The sequence below is a fragment of the Dermochelys coriacea genome, chromosome 20 (assembly GCF_009764565.3).
Source record: "Dermochelys coriacea isolate rDerCor1 chromosome 20, rDerCor1.pri.v4, whole genome shotgun sequence".
In the NCBI taxonomy this organism is placed as follows: Eukaryota; Metazoa; Chordata; order Testudines; family Dermochelyidae; genus Dermochelys; species Dermochelys coriacea.
The window spans coordinates 2,088,310-2,104,339 of record NC_050087.2 but is presented as its reverse complement, the minus strand read 5'-3'; the positions used below and the strand labels follow the sequence as shown (position 1 = coordinate 2,104,339).

Sequence of the window (16,030 nt, the reverse complement as noted above, 5' to 3'; positions counted from 1 at the left end):
CAAAGAACGGCTGCTTAATCAGGTGATAGTCCAGTTGATTTTGTTGACACCTGGCTGAGGCATCAATTTGCCTTTTTGTTGCTAAGGAACTTGTTTGGGCTGCTTCCCCAGATTTGAAATATGCTTTAGTAACATCATACAGTGGAAGCGTATAACTTTACATACAATGTTGCCACGCCTATTTTACCAGGACAATAATGATCAGTGAATTATGAGTTTCCAAATGCTACCTCACAAGGCATACTTTGTACAAAATTTATTGCAGTCTTGTAAAAGTGGTGAACATAGGAACACAGTCTGGCCATGGGTTTATTAAACAGGATTTTGCTCATATGTCTGGTGTTTGGGGGAGGAGTTACACAGAAATCATTTTCTTAGCAGGATAATATCCTGAACACATAGGCTCAGATCTGCAAAGGTATTTAGGCACATAATTCCCATTAAAATCAATGGGAGCTCGGCTTCTAAGTAAGTCATATTCAATAACCATTGGTTTCAGAGTAGCAGCCGTGTTAGTCTGTATTCGCAAAAAGAAAAGGAGTACTTGTGGCACCTTAGAGACTAACAAATTTATTAGAGCATAAGCTTTCGTGAGCTACAGCTCACTTCATCGGATGCATTTGGTGGAAAAAACAGAGGAGAGATTTATATACACACACACAGAGAACATGAAACAATGGGTTTATCATACACACTGTAAGGAGAGTGATCACTTAAGATAAGCCATCACCAACAGCAGGGGGGGGAAGGAGGAAAACCTTTCATGGTGACAAGCAGGTAGGCTAATTCCAGCAGTTAACAAGAATATCAGAGGAACAGTGGGGGGTGGGGTGGGAGGGAGAAATACCATGGGGAAATAGTTTTACTTTGTGTAATGACTCATCCATTCCCAGTCTCTATTCAAGCCTAAGTTAATTGTATCCAGTTTGCAAATTAATTCCAATTCAGCAGTCTCTCCTTGGAGTCTGTTTTTGAAGCTTTTTTGTTGAAGTATAGCCACTCTTAGGTCTGTGATCGAGTGACCAGAGAGATTGAAGTGTTCTCCAACTGGTTTTTGAATGTTATAATTCTTGACGTCTGATTTGTGTCCATTCATTCTTTTACGTAGAGACTGTCCAGTTTGGCCAATGTACATGGCAGAGGGGCATTGCTGGCACATGATGGCATATATCACATTGGTAGATGCGCAGGTGAACGAGCCTCTGATAGTGTGGCTGATGTGATTAGGCCCTATGATGGTATCCCCTGAATAGATATGTGGACAGAGTTGGCAACGGGCTTTGTTGCAAGGATAGGTTCCTGGGTTAGTGGTTCTGTTGTGTGGTGTGTGGTTGCTGGTGAGTATTTGCTTCAGGTTGGGGGGCTGTCTGTAAGCAAGGACTGGTCTGTCTCCCAAGATCTGTGAGAGTGATGGGTCGTCCTTCAGGATAGGTTGTAGATCCTTGATGATGCGTTGGAGAGGTTTTAGTTGGGGGCTGAAGGTGATGGCTAGTGGCGTTCTGTTGTTTTCTTTGTTGGGCCTGTCCTGTAGTAGGTGACTTCTGGGTACTCTTCTGGCTCTGTCAATCTGTTTCTTCACTTCAGCAGGTGGGTATTGTAGTTGTAGGAATGCATGATAGAGATCTTGTAGGTGTTTGTCTCTGTCTGAGGGGTTGGAGCAAATGCGGTTATATCGTAGCGCTTGGCTGTAGACAATGGATCGAGTGGTATGATCTGGATGAAAGCTAGAGGCATGTAGGTAGGAATAGCGGTCAGTAGGTTTCCGATATAGGGTGGTGTTTATGTGACCATTGCTTATTAGCACCGTAGTGTCCAGGAAGTGGATCTCTTGTGTGGACTGGTCCAGGCTGAGGTTGATGGTGGGATGGAAATTGTTGAAATCATGGTGGAATTCCTCAAGAGCTTCTTTTCCATGGGTCCAGATGATGAAGATGTCATCAATGTAGCGCAAGTAGAGTAGGGGCATTAGGGGACGAGAGCTGAGGAAGCGTTGTTCTAAGTCAGCCATAAAAATGTTGGCATTCAATAACCATTGTGAATTATCCCTCCAAATTTGTTCCTTTTATTAAAGGGACACAGATGGATTCAAAATGATACATTTCAAAAACAAATTCCCTCCCCTGTGTTACTAATACCTTTTGCACAGCACACAATTAACGTGTGGAACTCACTGCTACAAGGTCTTGCCAAAGCCGAGAGCTTACCAGGGTTCAGAACAGGATTTTACATGTGTTCTGCTGCCCTTTTTGCTGAGCAGCAGCAGATTTTGGGGCCTGCCGGGTCAGTTTCCTGTCTGGAGCAGCAATGGGTGATACCATCAGGTATTTTCTTAGTGTGACTTGTTTGCTTACAACAGGTACAAAGTTCCTGTTCCCTTGAATGGAGGTCGGAGCAGACCGAGGCTTCCTATCCAGACATCTGGTCTACAGCACCGCTGCCCAGTTCCCCAGATGCAGCTCTCTCCTGTGCCTCACTTCACAGACCCACCGAAAATCCCACAGCAGCTTGATTCCACTCCTTAGTCCCAAACTCCTCCTTTGGGGCCTTTAGCCACCCCCAGCTCCCTGCAGGGCTGGCAGCTCTGATGCTGATGCTGTGTATGGGAGGAACACAGGCTAGTCAGTTTCATGTTGGTCAGTTTCCAGCTCTCCCCAGGCTGTGATGGTTGGGTGCAAACAGAGCCAGGGGAAGGTTTATTGCCATGCAAAGTGACATTATAACTGCAATGTAACGAGTCCCAGCAATAGTTCTATTCAGGGTCAGTTCTCAACCAAATTAGTAAATTGGGGTCCCTCAAATTACCTGCCCTTGTTCTACTAACTGGCAGTTCCAGTTTCCCTTGCTTGGCCTAGAGCTCACCCCATGGACCGGGGTGATCAGTCGTGACTTTCCTTTATGTTCACAAGCTAACTGAGCACTCTGCACACAAGAGTCATGCTGGTTTAATGGCAATTGATTTGAGAATGGATTAGTGACATCAAATACCCCCCATCCCCGTATGCACCCTCATCTAGAAATTTACAACTGGATCTATCGGTTTAGCTTGCGTCTACAAGCACAGACACACACTAAACCACTATAAGCTGGGTTTAAAGCCATTTTTAAGTGTCCACAGATAAAATTGCATCGGTTTAATTAGACTGGCTTTAAATCACACCTTAAATTAAACAGGTGAAGCTCTGTATGTTGGCCAGATCTAAGTCACTAGTGTTATAGGATGTACCACTGGAACGCAAGTGCTTGGCTTCAGTATCCTGTAGCAAGTATCAGAGGGGTAGCCGCATTAGTCTGTATCCACAAAAAAAACGAGGAGTTCAGTGGCACCTTAAAGACTAACATTTATTTGAGCATAAGCTTTCATGGATAAAACCCTTCTAAATTATTTCATGGATAAAATCACTTCTTCAGATGCATGGAGTGAAAATTACAGATGCAGACATAAATATACTGGCACATGAAAAGAAGAGAGTTATCTCACAAGCGGAGAACCAGTGCTGACAGGGCCAATTTGATCAGTGTGGATGTGGTCCACTCCCAATAATAGATGAGGAGGTGTCAATTCCAGGAGAGGCAAAGCTGCTTTTGTAATGAACCAGCCACTCTCAGTCCCTATTCAAGCCCAAATTAATGGTGTTAAATTTGCAAATGAATTTTAGTTCTGCTTTTCTCTTTGAAGTGTTTCTGAAGGTTTTTTGTTCAAGTTTAGCTACTTTCAAATCTGTTGTAGAACAGCCAGGGAGATTGAAGTGTTCTCCCACTGGCTTTTGTATGTTACCATTCCTGATGTCCAATTTGTGTCCATTTATTCTTTTACATAGGGACTGTCCGGTCTGGCCTATGTACATGGCAGAGGGGCACTGCTGGCACAGGATGGCATATATCACATTAGTAGACATGCAGGTGAATGAGCCCCTGTTGGTGTGGCTGATGTGGTTGGGCCCTGTGTTGGTGTTACTAGAGTAGATATGGGGACAGAGTTGACAATGGGGTTTGTTACAGGGATTGGTTCCTGGGTTAGTGTTTCTGTGGTGTGGTCAGTATTTGTTTCAGGTTGGGGGGCTGTCTGTAAGCGAGGACTGGCCTGCCTCCCAAGGTCTGGGAGAGTGAGGGATCGTTTTCCAGGATAGGTTGTAGATTGTTGATAATGTGCTGGAGAGGTTTTAGCTGGGGACTGTATGTGATGGCCAGTGGCATTCTGTTATTTTTCTTGTTGGGCCTGTCCTGTAGTATGTGATTTCTGGGTACCTGTCTCGCTCTGTCAATCTGTTTCCTCAGACAGAGCGAGACGGGTACCTGCCCCTCTGCCATGTACATTGGCCAAACCAGACAGTCCTTACATCAACACTGGTTCTCCACTTGTGAGGTAACTCCCTTCTCTTCATGTGCCAGTATAGTTATGTCTGCGTCTATAATTTTCACTCCATGCATCTGAAGAAGTGGTGTTTTACCCACGAAAGCTTATGCTCAAATAAATCTGTTAGTCTTTAAGGTGCCACCGGACTCCTTGTTGTTATCCTGTAGCAGTGAGTTCCACCCGCTAATTCTGTGTGTGTGTGTGTGTGTGTTTTACGTTTCTGTTGATCAGTTTTCAATGCGCAGCCCGTCTCCTTGCTCCTGTATCGGGGAGAGGGTGAATAGAAGCAGCTAAATGCCATGAGCTAAGTGGAATCTGCCTTGTTCAGCAGTGGAGTGACTTGTAATTTCACCCCAAGACCCTGTAGTGAAGTTGCATCACGGGTTACTCGTCCCTCCTGTGATCATTAGAGTCGCTTTCTTCTCAGAGCGGAAACCCGTGTCTGTTCTTCTCCCTGTGAAATTCCAGGCTGTGTCTGGGAGGCAAAACTAGTGAGGCCCCATTGTGCTAGAAACACAAACTTCTGATGGGATCTCACCCACACGCCCCACTGCTGGGGGAGGGGGGGGGGAATGAGGTTTTCATGAGGTTGTGCCAGGAAAGGGGGTGGAGCTATGCAAATGAGGGCAGCTTCTTATACAGGGCAGCTGGGATGCATCTCCTCTCTGCCGGTCGAGGGGGTCCAGGAGTGCGCGGGGCAGGTGCAAAGGACGGGCTGGGAGATGCAGACCAGCTGGTACTTGGTGGCTGCCTGGGCCCTTCTGGCTGCGGCTGCAGCTCAACACAGTGAGTAGGGGCCCGGTCCTTGGGGTTAGCAAAGGGCCTGGAGGCGGGATTTCTAGGGCCCCATCTGACCCACCCCCGGCCAAGGCAGGATCAATCCCTATCACACCTTGTTCCTGACTTCAAAACGGTGGAGCTGGTACCCATAAAATCCCAGAGTCTCCATCTGCCTCAAGGAGTGTGTGTGGGGTGGGATTCTCTGATACCCTTGGGGGTCAATGTGGGCATTTACCTGCCATGTCCTAGATCAGGGGGTCACACTGGGCATCCCAAACTTAGTGACACCCCCTCTCCCCTTCCCAGATTGCTGTGTGGGGAGGATGGTCCCAGCTGAATGAGAGACGGGTCGGGGGGGGGGGGCGTGCGTGTCTGGTATGCAAATAGGGCAGTGAAGAGCCCTGTTGGGTTAATGTAGCTTCATTAACTGACCCAGACCCCCAGCTCCATCCCTGCAGGGGGGAGCACGTTTGTCTGGAGGGCGGGGGGTGATAGGTGCTTTTGGATGCAGTGATGCTAAAATGTGAAGGGATCTTAAAGTCCTGTTCAGGGGTGGCGGGGAGCCAGCCAAATGGCTATAAAGTTGCCACGGAGCATGTGTGTGTGTGGGGGGGAGAATGGGAATATCCCTTATAGCCCCCCCATAGCGATTCCAGATCTAATGTGCCCCCTTTAGGCATCCAGAGGGTTTTTTCCCCTGCAGAGGAGACAGACAGATGGACAGACAGATTCCCATGGCTGGGTCAGCTCCCACGGGCTGAGAGTGAACAGAGACGGTGCTAGCGCACTGGGGACCCCGAGCAAGACTATTTAGGGGCCTCCCCCTTGCCCCTCACCCATCCCTATTATTTCCACAACCCAGACGATGGCCAATCCCACTGCCTGGTCTGCCTATGCCCCGAGCGCCCCCCGCCTCAAAGCTTGTCTGCACCAGGCCAGCCCGCAGAGCCGGGCAAGGGGCAGCCCGGGGTAGCACCAGCCTCCCACTGTCCGTCGGCTGTCCCCAAGCAGCTATGTAGGGAGACAGGCTGGGCTCCCTCCGGCCCGGTTTGGAGCTGGTGCTGCCAGGTGCTCCAGTGGGTTTAACCCTCCTCGTCCCAGTGTCTCCCCCAGGCCGGGCCGGAACAGGGATGCGTTCCCACTCCGCTGGGAATTGTCTTGCCAGATTAATGAGGGCTGGGGGGCAGGGGGAGCGGTAAAGCCGAACCGCGTGGGGAGCTGGCTCAGAGCTCCTGCTAATCCCCCACGCTAGGCCCAGCGTCTGGGAAGGATGGGAATGGGGCCGCGCCCTGCTCCATGCATGTGGGGGCTAAATCGGGGAGGGGTACCCAGAGGGGGAACCCACCGTGCTCACACCCATCCCCATACTGAGGAGAGAGCCTGGGGGCCTGGTCACTCTTTGCTGCTGCGGGTTGCTCTGCTGTTCCTGGGAACAGACGGGGCCGCAGCTGCCGGGTAATATTCGTACAGCTCCTTGCGCTGTGCCAGACACAGGGATGTCCCCTCTTCCCCAGCCCCAACCTACTGCTGCAAGGACCCTTCCCCCCACCTACCTACTGACCCCTGCAGTCAGGCATCTTCCCCCTGCTGTTTGCCTTCCTGCAGTCCCCCCCGTAGCTGACCCTGCTGCCTCCTCCCAGACCCCCTGCCCTGTGCTGAGAATTAACACTGCACCTGCAGCAGGGGGGGCCTCCGCTGGGCAATCGAGGTCTGGATACCTGGCCAAGGGGCTCGCAAGGGGGATCCCCTAAGGGGGCAGGTTCAGGGTGCAGCTGATTCTCCATCCTTAGCCCTTGCTGGTCTCCCCTAGGGCCTGTCTGCAGCAGGGAGCCCCCCTGAAAGCCTCACTTCCCAGTGGAGCCACACTGTTGGGGGGGCGGCCTGCCTGGCCCCATGTCTGGTTGGGGCGCAGAGTGTGGGTGGTTGCAAGTCAGACCATTTCCCTGGGAAGTCTCCCCTCCTGCCCAAGCATCCCAAAGCGCTTCACTGCCAGGTGCTGAGCCTCATAACAGGGTCACTGGCATTCCCCGCACCTTACAGCTGGGGAAACTGAGGCACGAAGGGAGACGGGGACATGACGCAAGTCATACAATCAGTCAGCCCCAGAGCAGGGACTAGATCCCAGGAGTCCAGTCCCCCTGTTCTAACCCCCACTCCTCTCACAGAGCCAGGCTGAGAATCCAGGAGTCCTGATTCCCAGCCCCGACCCTGCTCCAACCACTGAACCCCCCTCCCTTCACCCCCAGTGGGTCACACTATCCAAGAGTGATACAGAGGGACACGCTCCATCCCCCCTCCCACCCTGAGAGGCTGCCTAGTCCGGGGGTGATTGAGACGCTCCTCCTCCCCACTGAGTGGTAGTACAGGAGGGGTGCATTAACCCTGCACTGGCTGGAGCGTCCTGCACCAGGGACTCAGCTGAGAGTCACATGCAAGGGCTCGGTGGAGGATTTAGAGGCCCATGTGAGGGGTTTTGCCTGGAGCCTCAAGTGCTGGGTGGAAGATCCGTCACATGCTCCCCACAGCCAGCCGGGCTCCAGGCCATGGGAGGGCTGTGGGCAGGCTAGGTGCAGGGTGGAGCCACCCCCCAGTTGGTGTGGTGATGGAGCCCCATGGAGCAGGGCCTGGAGGAGCCTCGGGGGTCTGCGGGGCTGAGCCTGTCTGCTGGGGCCTGGAGGTGCCTCGGCTGGAATCTCCTTGCCCGTGCTGCCGGGATGCCAGGTGGTGCCCAGGTCGCCGGGGCCATGGGTCCTGCCACAGCGCAGCTGCCATGCCCAGTGCTTTGGGGCAGCGAATCTCCCACTGTCCTCCTTATGGGGAATTATCCGCCCTGCCCCCCTGCAGCCTTCCCACCGTGGATTGCAAAGCACCTCGTTCATATTCCACACAAGAACTGGGGCCAGAACCCAGGAGTCCTGCCCCTTCCCCTCCCCGCTCTAACCCACGAGACACCTCTCCCTTCCCAGAACTCAGCACAGAACCCAGGAGTCCTGCCCCCTTCCCTCCCCGCTCTAACCCACGAGACACCTCTCCCTTCCCAGATCTCAGCACAGAACCCAGGAGTCCTGGGTTCCAGTCCCCACCCCCCAAGCCCTCCACGCCAGCCTCTGGGGAACACTTGAGCTCTGTTCTAGCCTGATCCACCCTGGCCAGGGACGGGTCTTTGCACGCCCTGGCGGGGGCTTGGGGCCAGAGCCTGATCCTGCTGGCTGGGCTCAGGAACTGGGTCATCCTCCCCGCGATCCCAGCTCTGGCTCTCGGATCCCGTCTCTCTCCAGGGGCCACCAGCAGAGTCCAGGGGCGTGACCGACAGAACCGACAGCCCTTGGCCGAGGGGTCCTGGAACTCCCAGCTGTATCCCCGCTGGCAGGAGGGCGACCCCCGGCAGCAGAACTGCTGGAAAGGTAGGGCCTGGCCCCTCTGAGCCCAGCGCTGTGCCACTGGGGGCTGCGGGTAGGGCCTGAGGGGCACCGGTAGAGCTGTGGGGGAGTCCAGGACTGGTTGAGCAGGGGGCTGTGTGTCAGGAGTGAGGGGCACCAGCAGAGCTGGGGAAGGAGGGAGCCCAGGGCTGGGCTAGCAGGGGGCTGCGTGTTGGGAGTGGGGGGCACCAGCAGAGCTGGGGAAGGGGGGGAGCCCAGGGCTGGGAGCGCAGGGGGCTGCGGGTCAGGAGCGAGGGGCACTGGCAGAGCTGGGGAAGGGGGGAGCCCAGGGCTGGGCTAGCAGGGGGCTGCTTATTGGGAGTGGGGGGCACTAGCAGAGCTGGGGAAGGGGGGAGCCCAGGGCTGGGAGTGCAGGGGGCTGCGGGTCAGGAGCGAGGGGCACTGGCAGAGCTGGGGAAGGGGGGAGCCCAGGGCTGGGCTAGCAGGGGGCTGCGGGTCGGGAGCGAGGGGCACTGGCAGAGCTGGGGAAGGGGGGAGCCCAGGGCTTGGCTAGCAGGGGGCTGCTTGTTGGGAGTGGGGGGCACCAGCAGAGCTGGGGAAGGGGGGAGCCAAGGGCTGGGAGTGCAGGGGGCTGCGGGTCGGGAGCGAGGGGCACTGGCAGAGCTGGGGAAGGGGGTAGCCAGGGCTGGGCTAGCAGGGGCTGCGGGTTGGGAGTGAGGGGCACTGGCAGAGATGTGGGTTTAGGGATGAAGGATTCACCCTGTGAGAAGATGGAAACACCGGGCGGGGGGGGCTGCACCCCTCCCCTAATCTGCGCCCCACCAGCTGGCTGCCTTCCCTTCCCCCTCCCAGGTGGCACCGTGACCTTTGACATCAGCAATGACGCCCCCACCATTACGGGTGCCAGGGCCACCTTCACCATCACCCTGCGCTTTCCCGGCAACCAGACGGTGCTGCCCGACGGCCGGGTCGTGTGGAGCCAGGATTGCACCGTGGACGGTGAGCCCCCTCCGCGACACGCCCCTCCCAGCACAGCGCCCGGTCTGGGGGCCGTGTTCCCCAACGACGACTCGCACCCAGAGCAACGGGCCCGTCTGGAGCTGGGGAGGGGCCATGGCTCTAACCCCCCGCCCCGGTATTTCTGAGGGCGGGCAGGGGAGTATGGAGTATCTCAGCAGGACGTGGGGCGGAGACTATTGCTTGGGGGATACATATTTCCATGGGGGAGCTGTATGCACAATATTTCTATATTGGGGTGGCAGTGGGTCTAGGATTTCTATAGGGTGGGGGGGTGGAATCTGGTATTTCTATAGGGAGCTGCCTTGAAAGCCGCCCGCATTCGTCCCCTGGATTTGAAAGGACCCTCTTGGAGGGCTGGACACCCACCCCCAGGTGCTGCTGGTGCCAGGAGGTTCCCTGATGTGCTGATGCCCCCCATTTCCCTGCTCCATCCGCCCAACAGCAGCTGCCCTCAGCCCCCCCAGGGTCTGCCTGCCCAGCAGTGATCTGCTCCCTTTCCAGCCTGCTCCCAGGCCGGGCAGTGTGGTGGGGTGGGGGCAGGGCAGAACCAGCTCTGGCTGCCCCTAAGGCAATCCCCTCCCCAGACAGGTCTGGACACAGAACCCAGGAGTCCTGGCTCCCAGACCCCCTGCTCTAACCACTAGACCCCATTCCCACTCCCCTCCCAGAGCCAGGGATAGATCCCCCATTTTGCAAATCTCAAGACCCCAGAATCTGGAGGTTTGTATACAATCGGGGCGGGGGGGCAGTCCGTCTCTGGCTGGGCGGCCCCTGGGCCATGCCCAGCATTTGGGGGGGGGCACATGGCGCTGCCAGGCATCTGGGGGCAGGGGATTCTGGGTCCTGCTGCAGGAGTTCATGCTCCACGTCAGCCCAATCTGGCAATTAACTCTGCCCCCAACCTCCAGATCAAGCTGCGCCCCATCTCACCCCTCATCAGACCAGCCCCCTCCCCTCCTGTGTAAAGGGCTTTGGTAGCTGAAGGGCGGGGAAAGGGCGAGAGCTCTGTGGGCTGCACCTTTGATTGGTTGTTCATCCCCAGAAAGGGTGGGGGGAAACGAAGCCGAGACACCCCCTCCCAGAGTCAGGATAGAACCAAGGAGTCTGGGATCCCAACCCCCCCTCAGTAGAACTAGGGCTAAAACCCAAGAGTTCTGGCTCCCAGCTCCCCCCTTCTAATCACTAGACCCCCTCCCCCTTCCCTTCCCCGAGTCAGGATAGAACCCAGGAGTCCTGGCTCCCAGCTCCCCCCTTCTAATCACTAGACCCCTCCCCCTTTCCCTCCCCGAGTCAGGATAGAACTAACTGCCCCCTTCGCTCCTGCAGGTACCCGAGTGAGACGGGGGGACGCTGTCTTCCCAGAGGAGCCGGACGAGGGCTCTGGCGGCATCTTCCCCGATGGGCAGCCCTTCCCCCCCAGCACCCGGGGCAAGCGTAGCAAGTTCGTCTACGTCTGGCGGACCTGGGGTGAGAGCCGGCCCCCCGCGCCCACCACCCATCCCCCCGCCCCCCCTGCACAGCCCTCAGAGCACCTGGCACAGGCAGGGCCATGGCAGAAGCCTCCACCCCACACAGCTGGCCCCCGGCTGGCCCCCGGTGCCCCATGGGGAGCGCTAGCCTGAGGCTGGCCCCAAGGGCCCCACAATAGCCCTCGGCATCTTCCACTCTTCAAAGCACCAAACAAACGTTATCCAATTACTTCTCGTAGCGTTTCCTATCATTGGGGAAACTGAGGCACAGAGCGAGACCCAGTCACACTCACTGGCAGAGCTGGGAATACAACCCAGGCGTCCTGGCTCCCAGCCCCCTGCTCTAACAACTAGCTCCCCTGACCACGCCATGCTGCAGGAGCCTCTCCAGTAAGAACTGGAGTCTCTGTGCCCCGGCCCCACAGCTCTGCACCCCCTGCTCCCTCCCGGGGCTGCACCCTGACCTTCCCCCCTGTCCTCCACAGGGCAGTACTGGCAGGTGGTAGACGGCCCCTCCTCGCTGCTGACAGTGGAGACGGCCGGGGTGGCCCTGGGCTCCTACGCCATGGACGTGCAGATCTATCACTACCGGGGGCGCCAAAAGTTCATCCCCATGGGCAAGGCCACATCCCAGTTCAGCATCACGGGTGAGGCCCGGGCAGGGCTGAGGGGCGATTGACCGACCGGGGACTGCTGGGCGGGGTGGGGCCTGGATGGGTTTCACATGTGTCACCAGGCTGCTTGGGCACCGTGGGCTCCATTTGGCCCCCTTCCTCCTCCACCACCCCTGCCCCATCCCGTGGCCACAGCCTCGCTCCGGTGGCTGTGCTCACCCCCTTCCTCAGAGCAGCTCCCTGGACAGGTCGGGGGGGTGTTATTGGGGCACGGAGCAGGTCCTAGGAGCCCTGTGTGCGCCTGAACCTGGACAGGGGGCCCTGGGTCTGTGGGGGCAGCAAGGCACCAGGTCTGTGGAGCTCCAGGTCTGTGGGGACAGTGGGCCCTGGGATCTGTGGGGGCAGAGGAACCCCAGGGTCTTTGGGGGCAGGGAGGCAGTAAGTCTGTGGGGCTCCAGGGAGCAGGGGGCCCCCGGGTCTGCAGGGACAGGGGGGCCCTTCCATAAAGGCCTGGAGCCTCCCTGACCCCTGACCCCAGACCAGGTGCCCTTCGCGGTGGACATCGCCCAGGTGCTAGACGTGGACGGGGGCGACCAGCGCTTCGTGCGGAACCGGGCCGTGGCCTTCAGCGTCCGGCTGCACGATCCCAGCAGCTACCTGCAGGCCGCCGACGTCTCCCACTCCTGGGACTTCGGGGACCAGAGCGGCACCCTCATCTCCCGCGCCAGCACCGTCACCCACACCTACATGGAGGCCGGCACCTTCCGGCCCCGCGTGGTGCTCCAGGCTGCCATCCCCGTGGCCTGCGGCAGCACCTCACCAGCACCGGTCGTGGACCCCACCACGGTCCCCCCAGGGCAGCCCACCGCCACCTCGGCTCCAGCCAGCCTGGCGCCCAGCAGGAGCCCCACACAGACACCGGGCCAGGCACTAAGCGTGGGTAAGTGGTGGACGTGTCCCCAGGCTGGGCTGCGGGTGCCAGCCCGGAACCGGCTGCAGCTCTCGCTCTCTCTGCCCACAGTGCCCACCGCCACGGCCCAGCCAGTGACGCCCACGGCAGGCACAGCCTCCGTCCCTTCCAGCCCCGTGGTGCCCAGCACAGGCGCCTCCCTGTCCGGTGCTGTGACCTCGGCTGCTGGCGGTACCGTGGCTCCCACCCCTGCCTTGGAAACTGGCACCATACCTGCCGTGGCACCTGGGTCGGTGGTCACCGTCGTCGCCGCTGGCTCAGACCTGGCTGTGGCTTCTGTGGACCCACCACTCCCTGCCTCCGTCTCTGCTGCTGGAGACTTGCTGGGCACCTCGCCACCTACATCTGTGTCCTCTGTGGCCAACCCGCCGGGCACCTCGCCACCAGCATCTGCGTCCTCCGTGGCCAGCCCCCTGGGCACCTCGCCACCAGCATCTGCGTCCTCCGTGGCCAGCCCGCCGGGCACCTTGCCACCAGCATCTGCGTCCTCCGTGGCCAGCCCGCCGGGCACCTTGCCACCAGCATCTGCGTCCTCCATGGCCAACCCGCTGGCCAGTGTGGCAGGAATCGTGGCCAACACTAGCTTGGAAGCAGCAGGTGGGTGCTCACCTTGCATAGGGGGAGTACCACGGGGCTGACCCAAAAGACCCCCCCACTCCCCAATGATTTCAGGGGTCCAGTTTGGGCGAGTTCACCTTGCGGGGGGCAGGGTCCTTGCCCTGACTGCCAGGGGATTGACGCTGGTCAGTGCCCGGCCCGGGCTGGGGAGGCTCGGCTCAGCCTGACATGGGGCCCTGGCTGTGGTTCCAAGTGTCACGGGGGCCCAGAGGGTGGAGGGCAGCATGGTCCCAGGCCCAGCTGCCAACATCAACGCGGGCCAGAGATGGACAATGTCGGGCGTCCCCCAGGCAGGGTGACTGTGACCCAGGGGTCTCGCCAGGTGGGCAGGGCCTGTCTCGGTGGGGGGGTGTCTCCCTTCTCTCAGCCTCTTGTCTCCCCGCAGACGTGGCCGTCGGCAACACGGATCCTGCCACCCCCGAGGCTCTCGTGCTGGCCAAGCGGCAGGCGCCCGCCGGCTGCCTCCTGTACCGATACGGCACCTTCTCGACAGAGCTGGAGATTGTCCGTGAGTTGGGGGCACGGCCCTCCTGCGCTCGTGGGGCTGCCCCCAGCCTGGGGTCCCAGCGAGCCCCTGGCCCCGAGCAATGGGGGGGGGCCCTCCACCGCAGCCGGGTCAGTCTGGCCTTGGGAGGGGCCATCCCAGTCTGGCTGGGCTCGGGGCAGGGGCCGGCTGGTGAAATCCGGGGGCTCCCTGGTCCCTGGGGGTTAGTCTGCACTAAGGCCTGGGCTGAGATTCACCCTGACTGGGGGGGCTGCCCTGCCCCCACATGTGGTTGGGAATGGGGCACAGTGAAGGGACCCCCCCAGCCGTTCCCATTCCACCCTTGTATCTGGACCAGAGCGATGGGCACTAGGCTCTGGACCAGCCCCCGGCCCCTCTGCTGGGCCATTTCCCTGGGAGCAGGTTGGAGGGGGTAGGCTGATTCCCGGGGTGGCCGTGGGTGGGGGGGGGAGGGTCTTGGGGCAGGGCCCGGCTGCGTGTGCCCCCCTAATGCCCGCCCGTTGCAGAGGGGATCGAGAGCATGGAGATCGTCCAGGTGGCCCCGGCGGTGGGCGAGAGCGCCGTGGACCTCACCGTGACCTGCCAGGGGAGGTAGGGGGCACCAGGGGGGTGGCAGTAGGAGGGGCATGGCTCCTGCTGGTGGGGTGGCTTCATGCACCAACCCCCCCCCACCCTAGGGCCTGCAGCAGAACCTCAAAGCCGGGCTCTGCTCTGCCACGTGCTGGGGGAGATCCCCTGGGCCAAGCCACCCCCAGCATTGTCCCATCCCCCACGCCTGCCGAGCTTGGCTCCTAGGGGCACCTGGCCCATCCCGCCTCCTGCGGGTGCCCCCTTCCCCCATGGCCACGGCTTACCTGCCCCCTCCCTCCAGCCTGCCGGAAGAGGTCTGCACCACCGTCTTGGACCCCACGTGCCTCACGCCCCAGCAGAGTGTCTGCAGTCCCGTGCCCCCGGCGCCCGTCTGCCAGCTGGTGCTGCGCCAGGCCTTCAACCAGAGTGGCCTCTACTGCCTCAACATCTCGCTGGCCAACCCCGCCAGCCTGGCCGTCGCCAGCACCCAAGTCAGCATCCGAGGTAGGGGCTGGGTTTGCGGGGGTGGGGGGCTGTGCAGGGTGAGGCGAGCAGCATGGTGCGACCCCCTCACGGCTACACAGTGAGCTGAGCCAGCCCTCCCCCACCGCGAGCTCTGGGGAGTTTGGGGCTCAGCCGTCTCCGAGACACTCCAGGCCAGAGAGCGGTAACGGAGAGGCTGGCTGGCCCCGTCCTGCCGGGTGCAGCCCCAACCCCACCTCCCTGCTGCCCGTGTCTGTGCCCTGCAGGTGCCGATCCCGCCACGCCCAGGATCACACTCATCGTGGGGCTCATGCTGGTGGCCGTGGCCCTGGGGGCCGTGTCCTACGCCTACAGGTGAGACCAGCCCCCACCCGCTTCAGACGCCGGGGCTGCACCAGGCTCAGCCAGATCCCGCTGCTCCCAGCTGCTCGCCAAACGGAGCCATCCCAGAGCCCAGCCCGGCTTTACAGGCCAGCATCCCCGGGCTGCCCAGCATCCCCTGGCCGAAATCAGGGCGCCATTGCACCAGGCGCAGCCCCGAAGAGCTTTCCCGCTGCTCAAAGGGAGAGTTATGAGATCCCAGTTATGGAGGGGGAAACTGAGGCACAGTGCATCAGTGGCACAATTGGGGCTAACCCAGCTCCCTGCTTTGTGGGCTGCCCTTTGGGGAGCCAGCCCCCACCTGATGAGGTTTTATTTGGGGGGGGCAGCCCTGAGTCCCGGCTGGCCAGGTATGACACCTCCCCTCTCTTTTTGCCCCTTAGCAGGCGTGTGAAGTACAGACCCCTGCCCGCAGGCCCCGCCTGCAGCCCTCTGCCTTGGGCCTTGCTACCTGACCGTGCCGCCTTGCGTCTCTTCCTGCACCAGGCCTTCAGCACCACGCCCACCGGCGAGAGCAGCCCCCTGCTCAGCAGCAACGTCGTCTAGAGCCAGTGATGCCCCCCGAAAGGACCCTGCCCCTGCCACTTGGGGAGGGGGCTGGGATGCCCGACACACCCAGCCCCAAAGCCGCACTGCTCCCTGCCCCCCCAGCATGTGGGGGGGGGGGAAGGAGGGAGCCTTCCCCTGCTCCAGCTGGCACCCTGTGGGGGGGGGGTTAGTGCCCTTGTCCTTACCAGCTATTAAACACTCAGACTCCTGCCTGCCTCTGCTTGGTTCTGTCCCGGCCAGGGAAGGGGCTGGGTGAATGCTGGGGGGCAGGGCTGGCTGTGCAGGGGGGGGAGGGGGTATGGGATAGTCAGGAGTCAGCACCCCCCCACCCTGTGCT

The 16,030-nt window shown here is 59.4% G+C and overlaps 1 protein-coding gene across 1 annotated transcript; it reads left to right on the top strand.

Annotated features, from left to right (window-relative positions):
• Positions 1-4,716: 4,716 nt before the first annotated feature.
• PMEL (premelanosome protein) lies at positions 4,717-15,901 on the top strand. The gene is made up of 12 exons (XM_038378266.2): positions 4,717-5,140; positions 8,413-8,538; positions 9,367-9,513; positions 10,861-11,001; positions 11,489-11,650; positions 12,156-12,557; positions 12,639-13,184; positions 13,591-13,713; positions 14,217-14,301; positions 14,582-14,784; positions 15,030-15,117; positions 15,531-15,901. Exons 1-12 carry the CDS (start codon positions 4,969-4,971, stop codon positions 15,688-15,690), a joined length of 2,355 nt encoding a protein of 784 aa, XP_038234194.2. The 5' UTR covers positions 4,717-4,968; the 3' UTR covers positions 15,691-15,901.
• The last annotated feature ends 129 nt before the right edge of the window (positions 15,902-16,030 follow it).

Coding starts and splice junctions, on each gene's coding strand:
- PMEL (XM_038378266.2), top strand. CDS start 4,969: ATGCAAATGAGGGCAGCTTCTTATACAGGGCAGCTGGGATGCATCTCC. Junction 11,651..12,155: donor ATCCCAGTTCAGCATCACGG/GTGAGGCCCGGG, acceptor CCCTGACCCCAG/ACCAGGTGCCCTTCGCGGTG. Junction 13,185..13,590: donor CACTAGCTTGGAAGCAGCAG/GTGGGTGCTCAC, acceptor GTCTCCCCGCAG/ACGTGGCCGTCGGCAACACG.